The sequence below is a fragment of the Scyliorhinus canicula genome, chromosome 21 (genome assembly GCF_902713615.1).
Source record: "Scyliorhinus canicula chromosome 21, sScyCan1.1, whole genome shotgun sequence".
Taxonomy (NCBI): Eukaryota; Metazoa; Chordata; class Chondrichthyes; order Carcharhiniformes; family Scyliorhinidae; genus Scyliorhinus; species Scyliorhinus canicula.
In genome coordinates this window covers 36,066,063-36,084,919 of record NC_052166.1, presented here as the reverse complement: position 1 = coordinate 36,084,919, position 18,857 = coordinate 36,066,063, and the positions used below count along the sequence as shown (strand labels likewise).

General features: G+C 47.4%; 1 protein-coding gene across 13 annotated transcripts in view; it reads left to right on the top strand.

The window, feature by feature from the left end:
- The window catches only part of cacna1ba (calcium channel, voltage-dependent, N type, alpha 1B subunit, a), a 739,085-nt gene that overhangs the window by 419,667 nt on the left and 300,561 nt on the right, over positions 1-18,857 (top strand). For all 13 annotated transcript variants that reach the window (XM_038781850.1, XM_038781861.1, XM_038781863.1 and 10 more), the window contains one exon: positions 11,324-11,427. In XM_038781850.1, the coding sequence (XP_038637778.1) occupies positions 11,324-11,427 (104 nt within the window). The remainder of the gene's footprint in view (positions 1-11,323; positions 11,428-18,857) is intronic.

Here is an 18,857-nt window from a genome sequence, read left to right as displayed (position 1 = left end):
GTCTGATTTTTAGAGAATATCTAAAACCTTAACAGCCCACAGATTATGCAACTCGGTTGTTTGAATACACGCTCGGGTTCCTTTTCCCATTCACTGCCTGATAGTAAATACGCTTCGGGCACCCAAAGAGGCCCGAGTAAATAATGAATTTCCTGCACATTTTGATGTCTGACCCATTGATTGGATTCACACTACAGCGCGCAGAACCTTGCAATTTATGTTACATCCCAAATGCCTCTTTATTATTCCTCTCGATATTCACCCACTTGGTGAGACAGAGCTTGGCACAAAGCTCCTGTCAGAACCTCTCCTGTCTGACATGCAAGAATGGAGAAAAAATATATCTCTCGACCACTTTTCAATCTGACGCATCGAATAATTTAACTGCTTGGTGTTGAAGCAAACCTTTGGTGGATTGCCGAAGGTTATGACAGACTAGATATGAAAGTGATAATTCAAGCACTATAAACAGGAAATCCTTTGGTAAGTTTTATTAAATTCACAATGTAGGAATTTAATCAAATTGAATGGAGCTTAAAAGATTTTTGAAGGAATGTTGTAGGTCAGATGTGGGAATCAATTTGATATCAAAAATTTGCTTGAAAAAAGTCCCCAGTTCATTTTATTTAGAACACGTCTTGGTGTGATTGTCCTCCAATCAAGGCTGCCAGCTTTGCTGCATTTCCTAGTTTATGCAGCATTGATTTGCTTCAGGTTCCAGCGCCTCCTCTCTACTGTCTATTGCTTTTGATGGAGTAGCTGGACACACCAGGAGTGGAGTTTAATTAACAGAATCTCACCCTAAAGCTACTTTGTGAGGAAATTTGGCGAATATGGCTAGTGATCCCTTGATAAAATCCTTTTGAAGATGGGGGGCGCGATTCTCCGCTCCCCACGCCAGGTGGGAGAATCGTGGGAGGGCCCCCTGACAAATTTCACGCCCCCCTGGCGCCCCCCGTGATTCTCCCTCCCCCGCTCGGAAGAATCGCCGCTCGCCGTTTTTCACGGTGAACGGCGATTCTCCGACCCGGATGGGCCGAGCGGCCTGCCGATCGTGGCCGTTTCACGACGGCGGCAACCACACCTGGCCGCTGCTGTCGTGAAACAGGAGTGAGAAGCCCGTTTGGGCTTGTAGGTGGCCTAGCAAGGAAAGAGCACCACGACTGTGCTCGGGAGGGGACAGGCCCGCGATCGGTGGCCACCGATCGTCGGGCCAACGTCCAAATCGGATGCACTATTTCCCCTCCGTCGCCCCGCAAGATCAAGCCGCCACGTCTTGCGGGGCGGCTGAGGGGAAAGACGGCCACCGCGCATGCGCGGGTTCGTGCCGTCAGCGTCCTGATGTCAGCCACGCATGCGCGAGTTGGAGCCGGCCAAACTGCGCATGCGCGGCTGACACCATTAGGCGCGCCGGCCGCGGCATTCTTTGCGCGACGCCCCCGCGGCCGAGAGTTACGGAGCGCCGCTCATAGCCCCGCTGGGAGGGGAGAATAGGGAGTGAGGAGTGGCCTCCGAGGCCGTCGTGAAACTCGGCCGAGTTCACCAAGGCCCTCCCGATTTTTCCCGGGAGCGGAGAATTCCACCCAGGTTTTCTCTTTGTTTATAATGGTTGATATGAATGTGTTGGCCAAATTATTCTCAATATTCTGTAAGTGCTCGCACCGGAGGCTCAGAGGAATTGGAGCTATATGCACAGGAATTCCAGGACAAAATACACGTTGAGATATTGATGGAATATTGATATTGCACTAACTATTTGGCTGAACTGAGGATAAATGTGATGATTGATTAAAGGCCAAGCTAATTAATTGATGCATGGGATGTGAGTATCGCTGGCAAGGCCTGCGTTTATTGTCCATCCCTAATTGTCCTTGAGAGGAGTTTTTGAGTGTCGTATTGATCCAATCCATGTGGTGAGGGTACATCATCAGTGCTTCGAAGGCCTAAATAGAAGATTTTTTTTCACCTCTATCGTTAACATTTTGAAGAGACACTGGGCTGGATTCTCTGCCGCCCGCTGCCAGTAGTGGAGCTCCTGATGCGGCGGAGAATTCAGCATTGTGAAGAAAGGCGCCGATCCGTTTCTGATCCCCCGGCCCCCTGTTGGCAACGGGATTGAGGTTCGTGCCCGTGCGCCATTAGGATCATTTGCATCCACCAACCAGGCCGGTCATCATTTCCTCCAGGCCCACACGATTCTCCAGCCCTCTGAGCCGGGAATCACATGGACGGGATGTAGTACATGTAATTCCGAGCTTGGCCCTGACGTGGTGGAACTACTAGTGGGCCAAGGAGGTAACTTCTTAAGTTAGTTGCCCTGAAAATCCATCCGAGGGTCACCCACCCCCCCATAATGCAGGTCCTGCTCACTCCCCCATCACCCCTGAGACCCCTAAATAAAGAGACACCCAGAGACCTCCCTAATAAAGAGACCCTCCCCCACAGAGACCCCCAAATAAATAGACCCCTCACAACTCCCCATAAAAGAGAAACCTGTCAGAAAGCCCCCAGAAAAGAGACTGTCCAGGATGCCCTCCAGAAGAGAGATCCCTGGAAGCTGGAGAGCAATCCAGACAGGCACTGCAAAAAAATACCGCTGCACCTCACCTGGGCAATACACCTGCTGGCTCAAACAGAAGAAGCACTGCACGTCAATTCTTGGAAAGAGAAACATGTGTTTGAACCCCTCAGATCCTTGAGCTATAAGCCACTTATTAATTTCTCTTACTGAGCTGTGATTGCTGTCAGCCTCATTCACCTTCCTTCACGGTTCAGCAACTCTCAGCTGGAACTTGACAGCACTTAACTCTTTGAAGTGGTTGATGTTTGTAAACACTGTTTAGAGTACTTCAGAGTTACTGAACCAGGAAGGAAGAAGAATGAAGCAAGTCTGACAGCTGTGTTTGTGGAAGCTGTGAATCACAGCCAGTAAGGGAAATTAATCAATAGCTTACCTGGGGGAAGAGGGGGTACCTGAAAGATCCAGGGATGGGGTGCTGAATTGTGATGCGCAGGGTGGTGGGGGGCTGAATTGTGATGCCTGTGGGTGGGTTAGAGTAGTGGGCAGCCGCGGGACTTCGCTATCGGGCCGCCCGCTGATAATGACGGATTGATAGGGGGATTTCCTCGGCCATTCCTCGCAATCCTTGCCATGCATAAATTTAATGAATGGCTTCCTGAGGGGGAGCGCAAATCAGTTACAATTCATATCTCTGAAGAGCATGGGACGGGATTCTCTATTTCCCAACACTGATTTCGTAATTGGCGATCGTGCAGAGAACCATTTTTACGTCCGCTTTACGCAGGTTGTGCATGCTCCTCCAAAACAGTGTCACGGTGGCGCACGCTGCACGCCATTGGGATGGGCTCAGGACGTCACCTGAAGGCCCTCCCCCGATGCTCCACCCCCGATGTGCCGAGTTCCCAATCCAGCGGCGGACGTGTGGTCTCAGCTGTCTGGAACCCGGCGTGGTGGCTGCGGACTGTGTATCGCACCACCACAGTCGGGCGGGAGCCATGCTGCTGGCCGGGGGTGGACTTTGGCGAGAGATGGGGGGACTGGTGGGGGATGGCCAAGGGGTGGTGAGCGGTGTCCAGGGGGAACTACCCGGCAGGCCGGGTCAGCGCACGGCTGGCGCCATGTTGTACGGCGCGACCGCTGAAGGGAGTCGCCATGCGCATGTGCGGCCACCGACACAGCAATTCTCTGGCCGTTTATTTTTCGGAGGCCGTTTTATGGGGCGCGGCTGCTAGCCCCCCCGCCGGGCTAGCCCCCCCCCCACCTCCCACCCCCCCCCCCCACCCCCCCCCCCCCCCCCCGCCGGGCTAGCCCCCCGCCCCACCGGGTGTCGCTGATTTTTCCCACGGAGAAAGCCACAGATCCTATGGACATAGCCTCAAATTCGTAGGTTCCAACCCTTAGTCTCCCAAACAGAGAATCGCGCCTACTTGGTGGAGTTTTCCATTTTCTTCCTAAGTGCGGGCGAGAAAACAGGTGTTCAGTGTTTGAGCTGCACAGCTGGCTTTTCTCTCCATATTTTCTGGCACTTATTAAATAAAGGCGTGTGTTACACTGTTATGCGGGCAACGTAAACTCTCCAGAAAAAGGATGCCCCTATCTTTAAAAAATAAAAGTAAAAAGATTCCACCAAGGTGATGGAGACCCCCCCATCCACCTCATGCACCGCTCACCCGCCCTCCACCAGTGAACCACCCTCTCAGGGAAACCCCACCCACACGGGGCCCTCCCTAAACCCTGGGAAATGGGGACCACCCCGACATGTGTAAACTCCCACATGGATCTCCCCCACTGAAGCCCCCTATCCTGAAACTGCCCTGTGGCACTGCCACCGGTACCCTGACACTGCTCCCTAAAACACTGGCACTGCCCACTGGAAACCTTAAACTACCCACAGGCACCCTGACAGTGTCCCCCAGCCGGTGAAATTGCCTCCTGCAGACCTTTGGCATCCTGACACTGCGCACTGGCATCCTGGCACCACCCCCAGTTGTACTACCCCAACACTGACAGGGGGCAGTGCCAGGTGGCCAGTGAGCAGTGCAGGGTCGTTACAGGGTGACAGTGCCAGATCAGTGCTGGGGTTAATGCCAGTGCACTACACAGTTAAGGCCCCTCCCCCCCTCCCCCCCAGGACTGTATTTACTGACAGGATGCCTTCGTCTGGTTCCCATTTTTAAAAACCGGGTGTAAACCTTGCCCCCGTGACCACGTGTCAGCGAGGGCAAATTCCTAATGTGGGGGGAGATGATATCATGGGGAAGCCCGCTAATGGAATGTTAATATTTTGAAATTAGTTTCCTGACCTTCCTGGGTGAGAATCTCATTACGTCATTGGCAGGGAGTGGGATTTTCTTGTTCTCTAGCTCTCGTGGGATTGCACTCATACCGAATGCAGGTGCAAAATATCCCCCACTATCTTCATGCAAAGCTTTGAACTAATGAAGCTGCACTAAACAGTGATGGAAGTGACATCAGAACAAGTCGTGGCAGTATTAAAAATACTTCTGCAACATTTGGGTGTGAGGTTCTGGGATGAAAACAATCCCTCCCCCATTTAAACCTTTTCCAAATTTCAAATTGTGTCATCTGACACTATGCTGGCTGGACAATTCCCAGTGACATTTTTTAATTTCAGCAATAATGTGATATGGTCAGGGTCTCCATCTGTAAATTTCTGGCGAACACGGGTTGAAAATTAGTTCTATGCTTCAACTGATGATCTCTGAGTTGAAATATGTTTTAATATTATAAGGTGTTCCCCTGCCAAAAGCATTGAGTCGTTAAACTGCTATACTGATAGTCGGTTTGCTCATAAAACCTTGTACTAATAAGCACAAATTATAACTATTATTGAGGGAAGATTGAAATGTTGGACATGTCAGGACATGATTTGCACAGAGTAGAGGCTGTAGTGTATATTTCATAATACTTGCAAATAAATGCTCGGACATTCATGCATGGTAATAAAGTTCTGTTTATTAGGTTGATGGGTACTTGGGGATTTTACCAGGATCTACTTTCCCTGATATTATGCAGCGGTAGTAATCTATGTTCCCTCATTAACTATTAGGATTGGTTATGTGCAAGCTTAAAATAATAATCTTTATTAGTGTCACAAGTAGGCTTACATTAACACTGCATTGAAGTTACTGTTAAAATCTCCAGTTGCCACACTCCGGCACCTGTGGAGAATTCAGAATGTCTAATTCACCTAACAAGCACGTCTTTCGGGACTTGTGGGAGGAAACCGGAGCACCCGGAGGAAACCCACGCAGACAATGGGAGAACGTACAGACTCCGCACAGACAGTGACCCAAGCCGGTAATCGAACCCGAGTCCCGGGTGACGTGCTACCATGTCAGAGTGATTTGTGGATGGTTTTCTATTTGATTCAAGGGACCTTTTTTTTCTTTGTTCTTTTGAGTGTGCTGGCACAATCAACATTTGTTACCCGTCTGAAGTTGCCCCTGAGTGACTTGCCAGGTCAGACAACAGTTAAGAGTCATCCACACTGCTGTGGGGTTGGAGTCGCATGTAGGTTAGACCAGGTAGAGATTCCCTTCTTTAAAATACATTAGTGAACCAGTTGGGCTTTTGTGAAAATTGACACGCATTGTCATGGTCACCATTACTGAGACTAGTTTTCAATTCCAGATTTTATTCAGCAAATTTAAATTTCACCAGCTGCCATGTTAGGATTGTAATGCTGTTGTAATGCTCACCTGGGCTTACACCTGCTGGCTCAGACAGAGGAAGCACTGTCGGCTGGATTCTCCGTCGGCCGGATGCTCTATTTTTATGGCAGCACGGAATTTCCTGATGGCATGGGGCTGTCCCACAATGGGAAACCCCATTGACCGGCCGGCATAATGGAGCATCCCGCCGGCGGGGTGAACCTGAAATGTGGTGCGACACTTATGCCCTGTGCATTCTCCTGGGAATCTAGGTTATTAGACCAGTGACATTACCATTGCACCAGAATCTTCTCATCTAGGAAACCTCAGTCCTGGTCTTGGCATGGACACACACATGCACGCTCTCTCCTGCAGGATTCCGGAGAGGGATATAGCAAAAGGAAAACCCAGCTGAATATTTGTTTTCTTTTGCTTCCGAGAATTGCTGAGGCCATTTTTAACAACTATTGGTGCTCTTGCTAAGATTAAGACTGTTGATAAAATCTGTATCTGTGTGATTTAGTTTCTCACCGGTTTATTTATTTAGCAGCTGAGCTATCAAGGGAGCTGTGGAGTTTTAGTTTTAAATAAATTTTTCTTGAGTTTGAATCTTGGGTGACGTTCTCCGTTTGGGAGATGATATTTTCCTGCCAGAGTTAAATTGCTGCAGTTTTGTGCTCCAGTTGGGAGTGCAAATCAGAAAGTGATTCCCAATCTTCAGCCATGCAAATGAATTGCGAGGGATTCTCAAGCGAATCTTGCTATCGGGCTGCCATTTTGAGACAGCAGCACGATAGCGAGGTCCCACGGTGGGCCATACCCCCCCCCCCACCCGCATCGCAAAGCAGCCCTACGCCCCTCCCCCCACCCGCATCACAGATCAACCCCCCACCCCATGATTTTCTGGGGCCCCCATCCTCCCCCAAGTATGGGAGTGACCTGAACCGCCCGCACCCCAGAGCCACCCTGAATAGGGGAAACCTCCAAAGACCTCCTAAATAGGGGGACACCCCCAAGACTCCCTGAATAGAGGCACCCCACTGAGGCCCCCTTAACAGAGGACCCCCCCAACAGAGACCCTCTAAATAAAAGGACCCCGCCCCGAGACTCCACTAACTAAATAAACTACCCACAGAGCTCTGCTACATAAAGGGATCACCCCACAGAGACCCCCTAACTAAATGGACCCCCAGCTCCCAGAAAAGAGACCCCTGGCGGGATGTTAGAGAGCAGTCTAGACTTGGGCAGTGAAAAAAATTACTGTTGTAATGCTCACCTGGGCTTACACCTGCTGGCTCAGACAGAGGAAGCACTGTCGGCTGGATTCTCCATCGGCCGGATGCTCTATTTTTACGGCAGCACGGAATTTCCTGACGCCGTGAGGCTGTCCCACAATGGAAAACCCCATTGACCGGCTGGCATAACGGAGCATCTCGCCGACGGGGTGAACCTCAAATGTGGTGCGGCAGGGCGGAGAATCCAGCCCTTGTGTCCAATTCTGGAAAGAGAAAAGCAGTGCCCTGTGGTATAAAACCCTCAGATCCTTTACCTGCAAGCAATTCATTCATTTCATTAGTGGGCTAACATTGGCAGCATCCACAAACACTGGTGTGAGCCTTGCTCTATTCATCTCCCTTCATGGATAAGTAACTTTGAAGTGCTATAACCACAATGTTTACAAACATCAACCATTTCAAAGAGAGTTAAGTGCTGTCAGTTTACAGCTCAGCACTTCAAAATCATTCAAAGCATGAAGGAGGTGATTGAAACACACTTAACTATCTTTGAGGGGGGTCTCTGCATACGGTCCCCCTATTCAGAGGGTCTCTGTGGGTGTCCCCCAATTCAGGGGTTCTTGTGAGGGGGGGGGGTGGGTGCCCCTATTTAGGGGGGTCTCTGGGTGGGTCTCTGTTTAGGGGGGAAATGGGCCATGGGAGGGTGCCTGATGGGGGTAGGTGGGCATGTCTGGCTATGTGGGGAAGGAAGAGTGGCCCTCAGGTGGATTTTGGGGGCACCCCCCTTAGGAGGTTGTTACTCCCCATGGTCCATGGAGAGGTCCACTACATCAGGGCCACGTTTGTCCATACCTCTTGTAATTTGCGCTCATGTGATTCCCGGCCCAGAGGACCAGAGAAGCATGTGGACCAAGAGACTCTGGTGCCCGACCGCTAATGATCCATTTGCATCCTCCCACTGGTAGGTGGGTGAGAATCCTGATTCCGCTGCCAGCAAGAGGCTAGAGCATTGCAAGCGGCATCGATCCCATTTTTATCAGGATGCCCAATTCCCCGCCACATTGGGAACCCCGATACTGGCAGCGGGGTGGCCGAGACTGTAGCCCCTTAAGGTCCCATGACTTTAGCATAAAGATTGGAGCAGAAAATGTTGCAGGTTGACATATATAGTATTAAAATACCAATAACATTGTTGTCTACCCGTTTGTATTCATGAAGGCAGAACTTGATCAAGAAATAGTTTAGCACAGTGGGCCTTAACATAATAGGTTTCTAAGGCCCATGGGCCACATAAAATGAGACAGTGGAAATGATGCAGTCAAGGTTCAGTACAGCAAGTATTCCCTTGATGTTGATTCCCATCTCTATAAATGATATTAAATCAAGTTAAGTTGTCCTGTTATAAAAAGGTATTTCTCTCATCAATTGAGAAACTAATTACCTTGGAATCACACAAATGATCTCGAATAAATAAAATGTTGAGGAGTTTCTATAGAATTTCATAGAATTTACAGTGCTGAAGGAGGCCATTTGGCCCATTGACTCTGCAACGGTCCTTGGAAAGAGCACCCTACCCAAGCCCACACCTCCACTCTATCCCTGTAACCCAGTAACCCCACTTAACCTTTTTTGGGTACTAAGGGCAATTTAGCATGGCCAATCCACCTAACCTGCACATCTTTGAACTGTGGGAGAAAACTGGAGCACCCGGAGGAAACCCACGCACACACAGGGAGAACATGCAGACTCCGCACAAACAGTGACCCAAGCCGGAAATCGATGCTGGGACCCTGGAGCTGTGAAGCAACTGTGCTAATCACTGTGCTACCGTGCTGCCCGTGGGGGAATTACTTAAAACAGATTTAAAGCAGAAGTCGGTTAACTTCAGAAGTTTGCACTATAAAAGTCAAGAGTAGTTGTGAGAGTTACATCTGCCTTTGATTTTTCCATTAAATTTTTGATGTGATTACAATGTAACTGGATGAATTGACTTAGAAGACCATTTAAACATGAAGGTGCTGTCAATGTATGGGTGGTTCATTACCCAATGTCTTCAGTGGTTGTAAAACTCCAAAAGCCTTTGATCCAACATTCGTAATGAGACCATTGTTGCACCACACCAATATCAAATGCACATTATAGTTCAGGGGCGGAATTCTCCAACCTCCCGCAGGGTCGGGGAATCGTCTGGGGCCGGCGTAAATCCCGCCCCCGCCATGGCCGGAAATCTCCGCCACCCGGGAATCGGCGGGAGCGGGAATCACGCCCAGCAATCGGCATGCCCTCCGTGCTGATCGGCGGACCCCCTGCGGCGATTCTCTGGCCCGCGATGGCCAAAGTCCCGCCGCTGTCAGGCCCCTCCCGCTGATGTGGTTTAAACCACCTCTGTGCCGGCGGGATTGGTGGCGCGAGCGGGCCCCCCGAGGTCCTGGGGGGGGCGTGGGGCGATCGGACCCCGAGGGGGTGCCCCCACTGTGGCCTGGCTCACGATCGGGGTCCACTGATCGGCGGGAGGGCCAGTGCCATGGGGGCACTTTTTTTCTTCCGCCGCCGCCATGGCCTCCACTATGGCAGAGGTGGAAGAGACCCCTCCACCGCGCATGCGCCGGTGGTGACGTCAGCGGCTGTTGACGCTCCGGCGCATGCGCGGACTGATGCCGACTGGCGAAGGCCTTTCAGCTAGCCCCGATACCGGCTGGCGTAGCGCCAAAGGTCGTTGGCACCAGTCGGCGGAGCGGGAGCCACTCCGGCGCGGGCCTAGCCCCTAAAGGTGCGAAGAATTCCAAACCTTTGGGGAGGCCCGACGCCGGAGTGGTTGGCGCCACTCTGCTACGCCGGGACCCCCCGCCCTGCCGGGTAGGGGAGAATTTCGCCCCAGATGTCAGTAGTTATCATCTTTTGTGAGGTTCCTTGGGTTATGCATTAGCTGTATTTCAATTAGAATTTGTGTAAAGCTGCCTCTTAAAACTTGAAACACAAATGGTAAGAGCTCTTAAGAGCATGTTATGTTAATTCGCTTATGCCACGATGGTGAAGGTGGGTTCAATAATTGCCACCATCTTCTTCATGTACTTGTAAAGATATTTCTGATAATTGGGACACTAATGCGACTCCCAAGGATCATCAGACCCTGTTGATTGTTTTCCCATTGATGTTATTAGCAGAGTCTTCAACTTGCCTTCAGTTTAACTCACACCTTTATATAATTGTTATTGCATGAGTAGTAACAAATCAGGCAAACAGTAAGAATGTTGAAAATCTAGCTGAATGCGAGATTGCGCGATGCTGATTGCTGTTGTACCAGCAACTGCTTTGGTTAGATTCCTGGGTGTTGGCATCTGTGAGCCCACTCACTTCAAGTATTTACACTACTAAACCTTTATTTAGGTGGTAAAATTGAAGATGAAGAAAAGGATGGGTCTGTAAATTCTCCTGTTGGGGTGAAGGGGTCAAGGGTAACAATGTGAATAACACATCTGCCACCCCTGGTGGTACTTTCACAGTGGAGCGAAGGCAAGGTCAAGGTATTGGTTCATGAATGCTGCCAGCCTGAACAACTAAGAAGAATTGCTTCTAGGATAACACAGCACTGAGTTAGTTGCGCCCAAAGGCCCTTTGTTATCTTACTGGAATAAGTGTCAATATTTTCAGATCTTGCAAACAATGAATGTGTCTCATTTAAAAGGTGCAAAAATAGCAGTGTCCAATAATAAGGCATATATGGTTAAAGCCAACAAACCAAGAACAGTTTTTGACTTATTCAATGTTCTTAAGATTGCAGTTAATTCACTTCTGCTTCAATTAATTTTGTGGCCAAAATGAGCTGAATATCCAGATGTGTTTGCCTGTTCTCCCATTTCACTGGAGTTCTGTCTTTGCTATTTATTTAACAGGCAAATGATGCCTTGGGGAATACCTGGAATTGGTTGTATTTCATCCCTCTGATCATCATTGGATCTTTCTTCATGCTCAACCTTGTTCTGGGTGTTTTGTCAGGGTAAGTGAATGGAAATTTCGAAATCACTGATTAGTATATCTTAGAGCACAGCAAATACAGGGATGTGATAGGAGCCTCTTAATGGTGGAATAATCAGTACTAAATAAAAATCAATTTTGTGTTGACCTGCTGTCTGTCAGCGATGCCTTCGCTGTACTGAAAAAAATGAAACAGTAGCAGAAGACAAACTGCGATCAATCTTATCAGGGATACAATACTGATGAGTTGGCATTTGGATGTAAGATTATTTGCCCAGGTGTCACACTATCTGAAATGATGTCACTATTGAGATATTTGCATTAAAAAGCACAAATCATCTTGCAGGGCGCTGCTTTCCGCAATTTTCAGAGTAATTGGCAGCAGTTAAATTGAACACTTAGCTTTCTGCACATGGGCGGCACAGTTAGCACTGCTGCCTCACAACGTTACGGACCTGGGTTCAACTCCGGCCTTGGGTGCCTGTCTGCATGGAGTTTGCACGTTCTCCCTGCGTCTGCATAAGTTTCCTCCGAGTGCTCTGGGTTCCTTTCACAGTCCAAAGATATGCAGGTTAGGTGGATTGGCCATGCTAAATTTCCCCAAAGTGTCCAAAGGTTAGATGGAGCTACAGGGAAAGGGCAGGGGATTGGGCTGAGTTAGGGTGTTGTTTCAGTGGGTCAGTGCAGACTCGATGGGCCGAATGTCCTTCCTTCTGCACTGTAGGGATTCTAGACCCTCAGGAGAGGCTTCCAGACCCAAACAGTGTAGAAATATTTCAGCCTCGTTGCCATTTTAGATTATTTTCTTGCAGAGGTTGATTTTTTTCATTTTTTTAAAAAAACGAAAGCTGGTGAGGAGCCAAATTTAAATCCTTGAAACCACTAAAACTAAAAAGAGTAGAGGATAAATCAGGAATTGGTCATTAACTTCGCTAATCTTGGGTTTTCAAAGCCTGAAGATGGTGAGTAGAGGAATAGATTGAAAAGCAGAATAGTGGCTGAATGATGGATATCTGAGATGGGAAACTTCTTCAACACCATCTCCCAAATCGCAACCTCTCACCACCTGGAAGGACTGCACTGGGATGATGTCATTATCCCCACAAGACCCTCGGGAACGTCCGATTGATCTCCCCAGGTGAGGAGCGGAGGCTCAACAGTAGAACCCGTTAATTCCCCGAAATAAAAGCCAGCCCAAGAGGGAGCCGACATTTCAGGATGGCCCCGGCTGGGACTTGGGAGTATTGCTTAGTTGCTGTATTTCCTAACTGTGAGTAGGAAAGAAACAACTTTAGACTCCCCTTTTCGGGACTCCCCATTGACTACAATAGATGAGTTCCAAGTTCCCTTCCAAGTTGCACACCATCGCAACCTGGATTTATATTGACCTTTCATTCACCTGAAGAAGGAGCCGTGCTCCGAAAGCTCGTGTTTGAAACAAACCTGTTGGACTTTAACCTGGTGTTGTAAGACTTCTTACTGGATTTATATTGACATTCCTTCATCATTGTTGGGTGAAAATCCGGGAACCCCCATAACTAACAGCTCTTGGGGGTACCTTCAGCACACAGGTTCAAGAAGGAAGTTCACCACCTCGAGGCAATCTTGGGATGGGCTCCAAGTTCTGGCCGCATTAGTGACACCCATGTTTTATTAAAGCAAATTACTGCTGGTGCTGGAACCAAAAGAGAAAATGCTGGAAAATCTCAGTAGGTCTGGCAGCACCTGTAGGGAGAGAATAGAGCTAACGTTTCGAGTCCAGATGACCCTTTGCTTTTGAATCCAGATGGCCCAGCTTTGACAAAGGGTCATCTGGACTCCAAACGTTAGCTCTTTTCACACCCATATTTTGGTAGCCAAGAATGTGTTTAAAAATGGCTGAGTTAAGGCATTACTCACCTGGATAGAGATTAAAAAGACAAATTTTTGCTTTTGGAAATGCATAAATGGTAATAGTCCCTGTCGGAGAAAGATTAGATGACAATTCAGTCTACAAGAGTTCCAGTGACCTCTGGTTACATCTTACACAATAACGGGAATGACAAAAGACTCACATCTGAGATCATTTTTCCAATCCAGTCGGGCAATCTTCTACAATGGACAATGAGCTGGATAAATAAAAATCCTGTACTCTGTCAGTAACTTAGTGTTTACATTTTAGCCATCAAACAGAAGTTACTCCTGCAGAAGAATTACATAGAGTATCCTTACAATAACCATGTAAATTATATCACACAGCAAGAGTAGAGAAAGCTGTGTGAAGGAAATAGAATAAAACTTTTGCAAAATCAGACCATTGAACAGTAATAATGGGTTTGATGTCAAATCTGTATGAAAGCATGATAGTTCATCCATTGGGTCAACACTTATATTTGATATTTGACTTTGTTAAGCCATTGTAAGTAAAGCTAATGCGGAAATTATATTCATTTTGCATGGCTTATTATTCCAGTAATACCAAAGAAGAATTCTCCTAGGGTGCAGGGATTATAGTACTTCTACAAGATGGTTACCTTCTGTGAAAGCTCTCAATGATGCCATTAGATGTATGTTATTATTACATTTCCATAATGATACTGCCAAATACCCTTTCATTATTGCGAGTCAAACCTCGGGAGTCCTTTTCATTGCAACACCAGCTAGAGACTATTACACATGGTACGCCACATGAAATCATATTAGGACTATGTTAATTTACCATGTGATGAGAAAAAGTTATTTGCTGGAGAACTGCCCTGGAAAAGGGAAGGTGTTAGCCTTTCATCAAGCCTTCAAAAACCAGAACAAAGCATCTCAGATTGATAAGAAGCCTAAAGAAATGGCCAGTTCTTCCTCTCACTGTTCTTGCACTGTGATTCACCAGATGAATAGTTCTGTACAAAGTTGAACAAAAATAGAAATTTCAATCATTAAGATGTGGAGGGCACTGATGCTCTATTGTCCTGCGCTGTCATCCTTCAGTTTGATGGGCACCAGCCTGATGCGCAGAACAGTAGATGCCAATTCTCACTAAACCTCACACAGAACATTCGTCAACTCCTGGAATTTTGTGAGGTGGGACAAAGGGGGAAGGTCATTTCTGCGAGCTGGTTTTGAATTTAAATCATTGGTTTGTATACGGTTCCAAGTCTGTCACGTTTTATTAACTGGAAATTGAGCATTTCTCTGTCCATCAATATCTCCCAGGTGAGGTATATCATTCCGTTCTGCAATGTGAAGGCCTGTTAAACAATAACTACAGCTTACACCAGTAATAATAATAACCTTTTATTGTCACAAGTATGAAGTTACTGTGAAAAGCCCCTAGTCGCCATATTCCGGCACCTGTTTGGGTAAGCTGGTACAGGAATTGAACCCGCCCTGCTGGCCTTGTTCTGCATCACAAATCAGCTGTCTAGCCCACTGAGCTAAACCATGCGTACCATGGACTGCACCTATTCCTATGTCTGTGAGGAGTCTGCATGTTCTCCCCGTATCTGCGTGCGTTTCCTCCGGATGCTCCGGTTTCCTCCCACAAGTCCCGAAAGACATGCTTGTTAGGTGAATTGGACAATCTGAGTCCTCCCTCAGTGTACCCGAACAGGCGCCGATGTGTGGCGACTAGGGGCTTTTCACAGTAACTTCATTACAGTGTTAATGTAAGCCTATCTGTGACACTAATAAAGATTATTGTTATTATTTTGTGTGAATGGCATTAACCATTTGCCAGTGATACGAGAGTCAGTAATAAAACCTGTGCTATAACACAGTCAGTGTACCGGTTATTTCAAGCTGTTCCAAAGGTTCGTCACTAAATTTGTATCTTGTTATTCTCCTACATTTGTGAAATTGGCCTTTTGTTGTAGTTGCTGAATTCAACAAAGGCATTAAAATAGAGTTGAGTAGAGGAAGAGAGAAGTGAATAACCTAAACTAGCTGTGAGTTCATAGACTGATGTTTAATCGTTAGCAGCTGAGCCTTGATTGATATCGGCCTGTGGAGAATATCTTAACTGGCTTTGGTTTGTTAGAAGAATGAAATGAAGCTTGATGCTGTGATCAAAATGATTATGTTTAACTGGTCACTTTTTATAACGGGCAAATGGCGTTAACAGCAGCACATTCTCTTTAAATGTGGGGCTTGTGTTAGTAGCAGTATTAATATTAGTAGCAGAGGTAGTGTGGATTTTCACAAAGTGAGACATAGGTGACTTAATAACAATAATAATAATCTTTATTGGCACAAGTAGGCATCCGCCCCGAGTCGCCACACTCCGGCACCTGTTCGGGTACACGGAGGGAGAATTCAGAATGTCCAATTCACCTAACAGCACGTCTTTCGGGACTGTGGGAGGAAACCGGAGCACCCACAGGAAACCCACGCAGACACATGGAGAACGTGCAGACTCCGCACAGAAAGTGGCCCAAGCCGGGAATCGAACCTGGGACCCTGACGTTGTGAAGCGGCCACTGTGCTACTGCACATGGCTGCCAATGGTGGTGCAAAGGGAGGGGATTTGCGTGAGAGAACAGGGTGCAGGGGAGCATAATTGGGCTGGAGGGTTACAGAGCTAGAGGCATACTGCACAGAAAGAGGCCATTTAGCCCTCCATGTTTGTAAAGGCCTATGAAATAGCTATTAATCCCATTCCCACCAGCGAGGGAAGGCCTTGGATTGAGTCAGATACAAGGTTGATGAAGTTGGAATTGACCTGATCATCAAGACAACCTAATGATTCGCTAGAAATTTAAAGCAGGAACATCAGGCGATCAATTCTCTCCCACTTTCCCCACAATAGATGCCAGACCTACTGTCTCCTTGACCTCGAGTCTAGACGCTGAGTTTCTAGAAACAAATGGCCCTGCTTCTGTAGAGTGAGTAAAATGGCATTGAATAAGCATCATTCTTAATCCCACCATGCTGCAACTGACAAAAAAAACCTTGTGCGCAATTGTGCCAACTTGTGGGCAATTGTGCCAAATTGTGTGTAACTGTGCCAACTTGTGCACAGTTGCAGGTGCTTCCTCGCTGTTGGGAGGAAACTTGAAATGCAAGATGCGACCAGTAGCAGGTTGTACAAGTTGGCCAGATCTGTATCATAAATTTCTTGAACATTTTGTTGTACAGAGCTGAAGGAGGCGTTCTGGATTTAAGTTGTTAATATCTGCATTGAAAATAAACCATTTTCTATCTGGCGAACATGGATTAAAATGTGAGTTGGTGGTACTTTAAATGATTTGAAGTGGGTACTCAGTCAAAAGCTATTCAATCGTTACTTGAAAGTTGACAGATTCCGTAAATGTTTTTCTAATTTTTTTTCTGTTTGTGATGGTTAACGCTGATTCCATGGTGCAGAACCTGCCTATCCTGTCACATTGTCTGTTAGAAGACAGTTGCAGTGTGATAATTTCCCCAGTGCTTTAGCTTCTCTGTCTCTGGCTTTAACATACATCTAGGTGAGGATTAGATTCTGTCTCATGCTGTGACCTGTTCACGGAATGTTTTTTGTACTTTTTGCATTCTGAGTATGGCTTACGGGATTATCAATAATGCAGTGATGTCACTACCAATGCTTGGGATTTGGAAGGCCACTTGAAGCAATAAGCTTGTGTTGTTATTCATTCACTCCTTTGGCCAATTGGGATTAGAACTACACAGTTTTACTGCTTTTAAAAAAAGGGCTTGTATCATTTGTTCAGTGTCGTGGCTCCTTGTGTGACAGAAGAGACAGCCAGTTAAGCTCTATCAATCACCTCCTGAAGTAGTTTTGTGAAGTGACTGCTCCCAATTTCCCTGCTGTTGGCATTGCCTGATTCATAATGCAGGATGAGGTCTACTAATTCCAAACGCACATCAAAACAGGAGAACGCTTTCTCCAATAGACAGGAAAGGTCTGTGCAGGATACCAATTTATTTCTTTTTGGCTGGTTTATGCAGAGGAAATTGTTAGCTTTTCAACCCATCCCTGGCTGTGTTTTTGATCATTTTGGTCTGTAAAATAATGGTGTTGGTGCAGTCATTGAAGGTATGGATTGGGACCACTGGTATGAAAGAGTGATATGTTGTCAAAGCTTTTCATCTTCCACTGATCAGGACCAATGCGAGAATGTCAAATTTCAAACGATCACAACAATTTATACTACAGGAGGAAAGTGTGCTGATTGGTTAGGAAATTGACTGATTGAGTGAGGAGTTGCCATGAAAAAAGCAACGGGGAACTATAGGCTATCCAAGCTCCCAGGTAACTAAACAAAATCACAAGGATGGACCACATTCCTTTTGTTTTCAGAGAACAGGTCCCTGAGTATGAATGCATGCCGCTTCGAATAATAATAATCTTTATTGTCACAAGTAGGCTCACATTAACACTACAATGAAGTTACTGGGAAAGGTCCCTAGCCGCCACATTCTGGCGCCTGTTTGGGTACACAGAGGGAGAATTCAGAATGTCCAAATTACCTAACAGCATATCTTTTGGGAATTGTGGGAGGAAACCGGAGCACCCAGAGGAATCCCACGCAGACAGAGAGAACGTGCAGACTCCGCAGAAACAGTGACCCAAGCTGGAAATCAAACTTGGGACTCTGATACTGTAAAGCAACAGTGCTAACATGCAAGTGTAAATGAGCCCCTCTACGAGCTTGACCGATTATATGAAATTGGTTGTTAGTGTAACTATTGGTGCACTTGGAATTGTTCACTAGAGGCTGCCCAACGACAGAATTCTAACAGCGGAGTTTTGTTTTGGGTTTTGTGGGCTAGTATTCTGTCCATTGAGAACAACCGAAGTAACATGCTGTTGAAGAAGTCTTGCATCTTTGTTGAATTACTTGGCAGCTTGGGCAATGACTCCAACATGCTACATGGACCGCCCACCCACAGGAATCCACTTGGGTTGTCTGAAGTGCTCACTTAACAATGATTGCCAATTCCCTATTAGCAATAGCCTTCAGCTGCACGGCCAGAGGCCTCAGCAGTCTGTGGGGGTTATGGGTGGTCGATGGGGCAGATGGGCAGGGACAACAGTTGCCCCCGAGTACACACGATCTAGGTGTTGTCATGCTGGTGCCCTGCATAGTTGCCCCCCTGGTTGACCCCTCAGCCCCCCATGCACCCTCCCGTGGTGGTTTACCCCTGTGGTGGGCCCCCTACCCCATGCTGAGGGTTCCCCACACCCCTCTGAGCACTGGGGTGGCAAGCCCAGTGACCCCGAGCCCTTTGCCTGTGAGCAAAGATGGCTACTCACCTCTTCAGCTCGCCACAGAATCGGTACCAGCTGGTGAGGTCGCTGAATGATGGGAGGCCGTTGGATATGGGGTGGCTCTCATTAATTGTATGGAAATAGGCTTCAAGTGGTGATAATTGGTTTCTCGCTACGCTATGGTGAGATACCGATTTAACCTACGGGAGCGGGACAGTTGCATTGAAAACTATTTGGCCTGTTGCAGTTCTCATTTTAGGCCTATTTCGCTG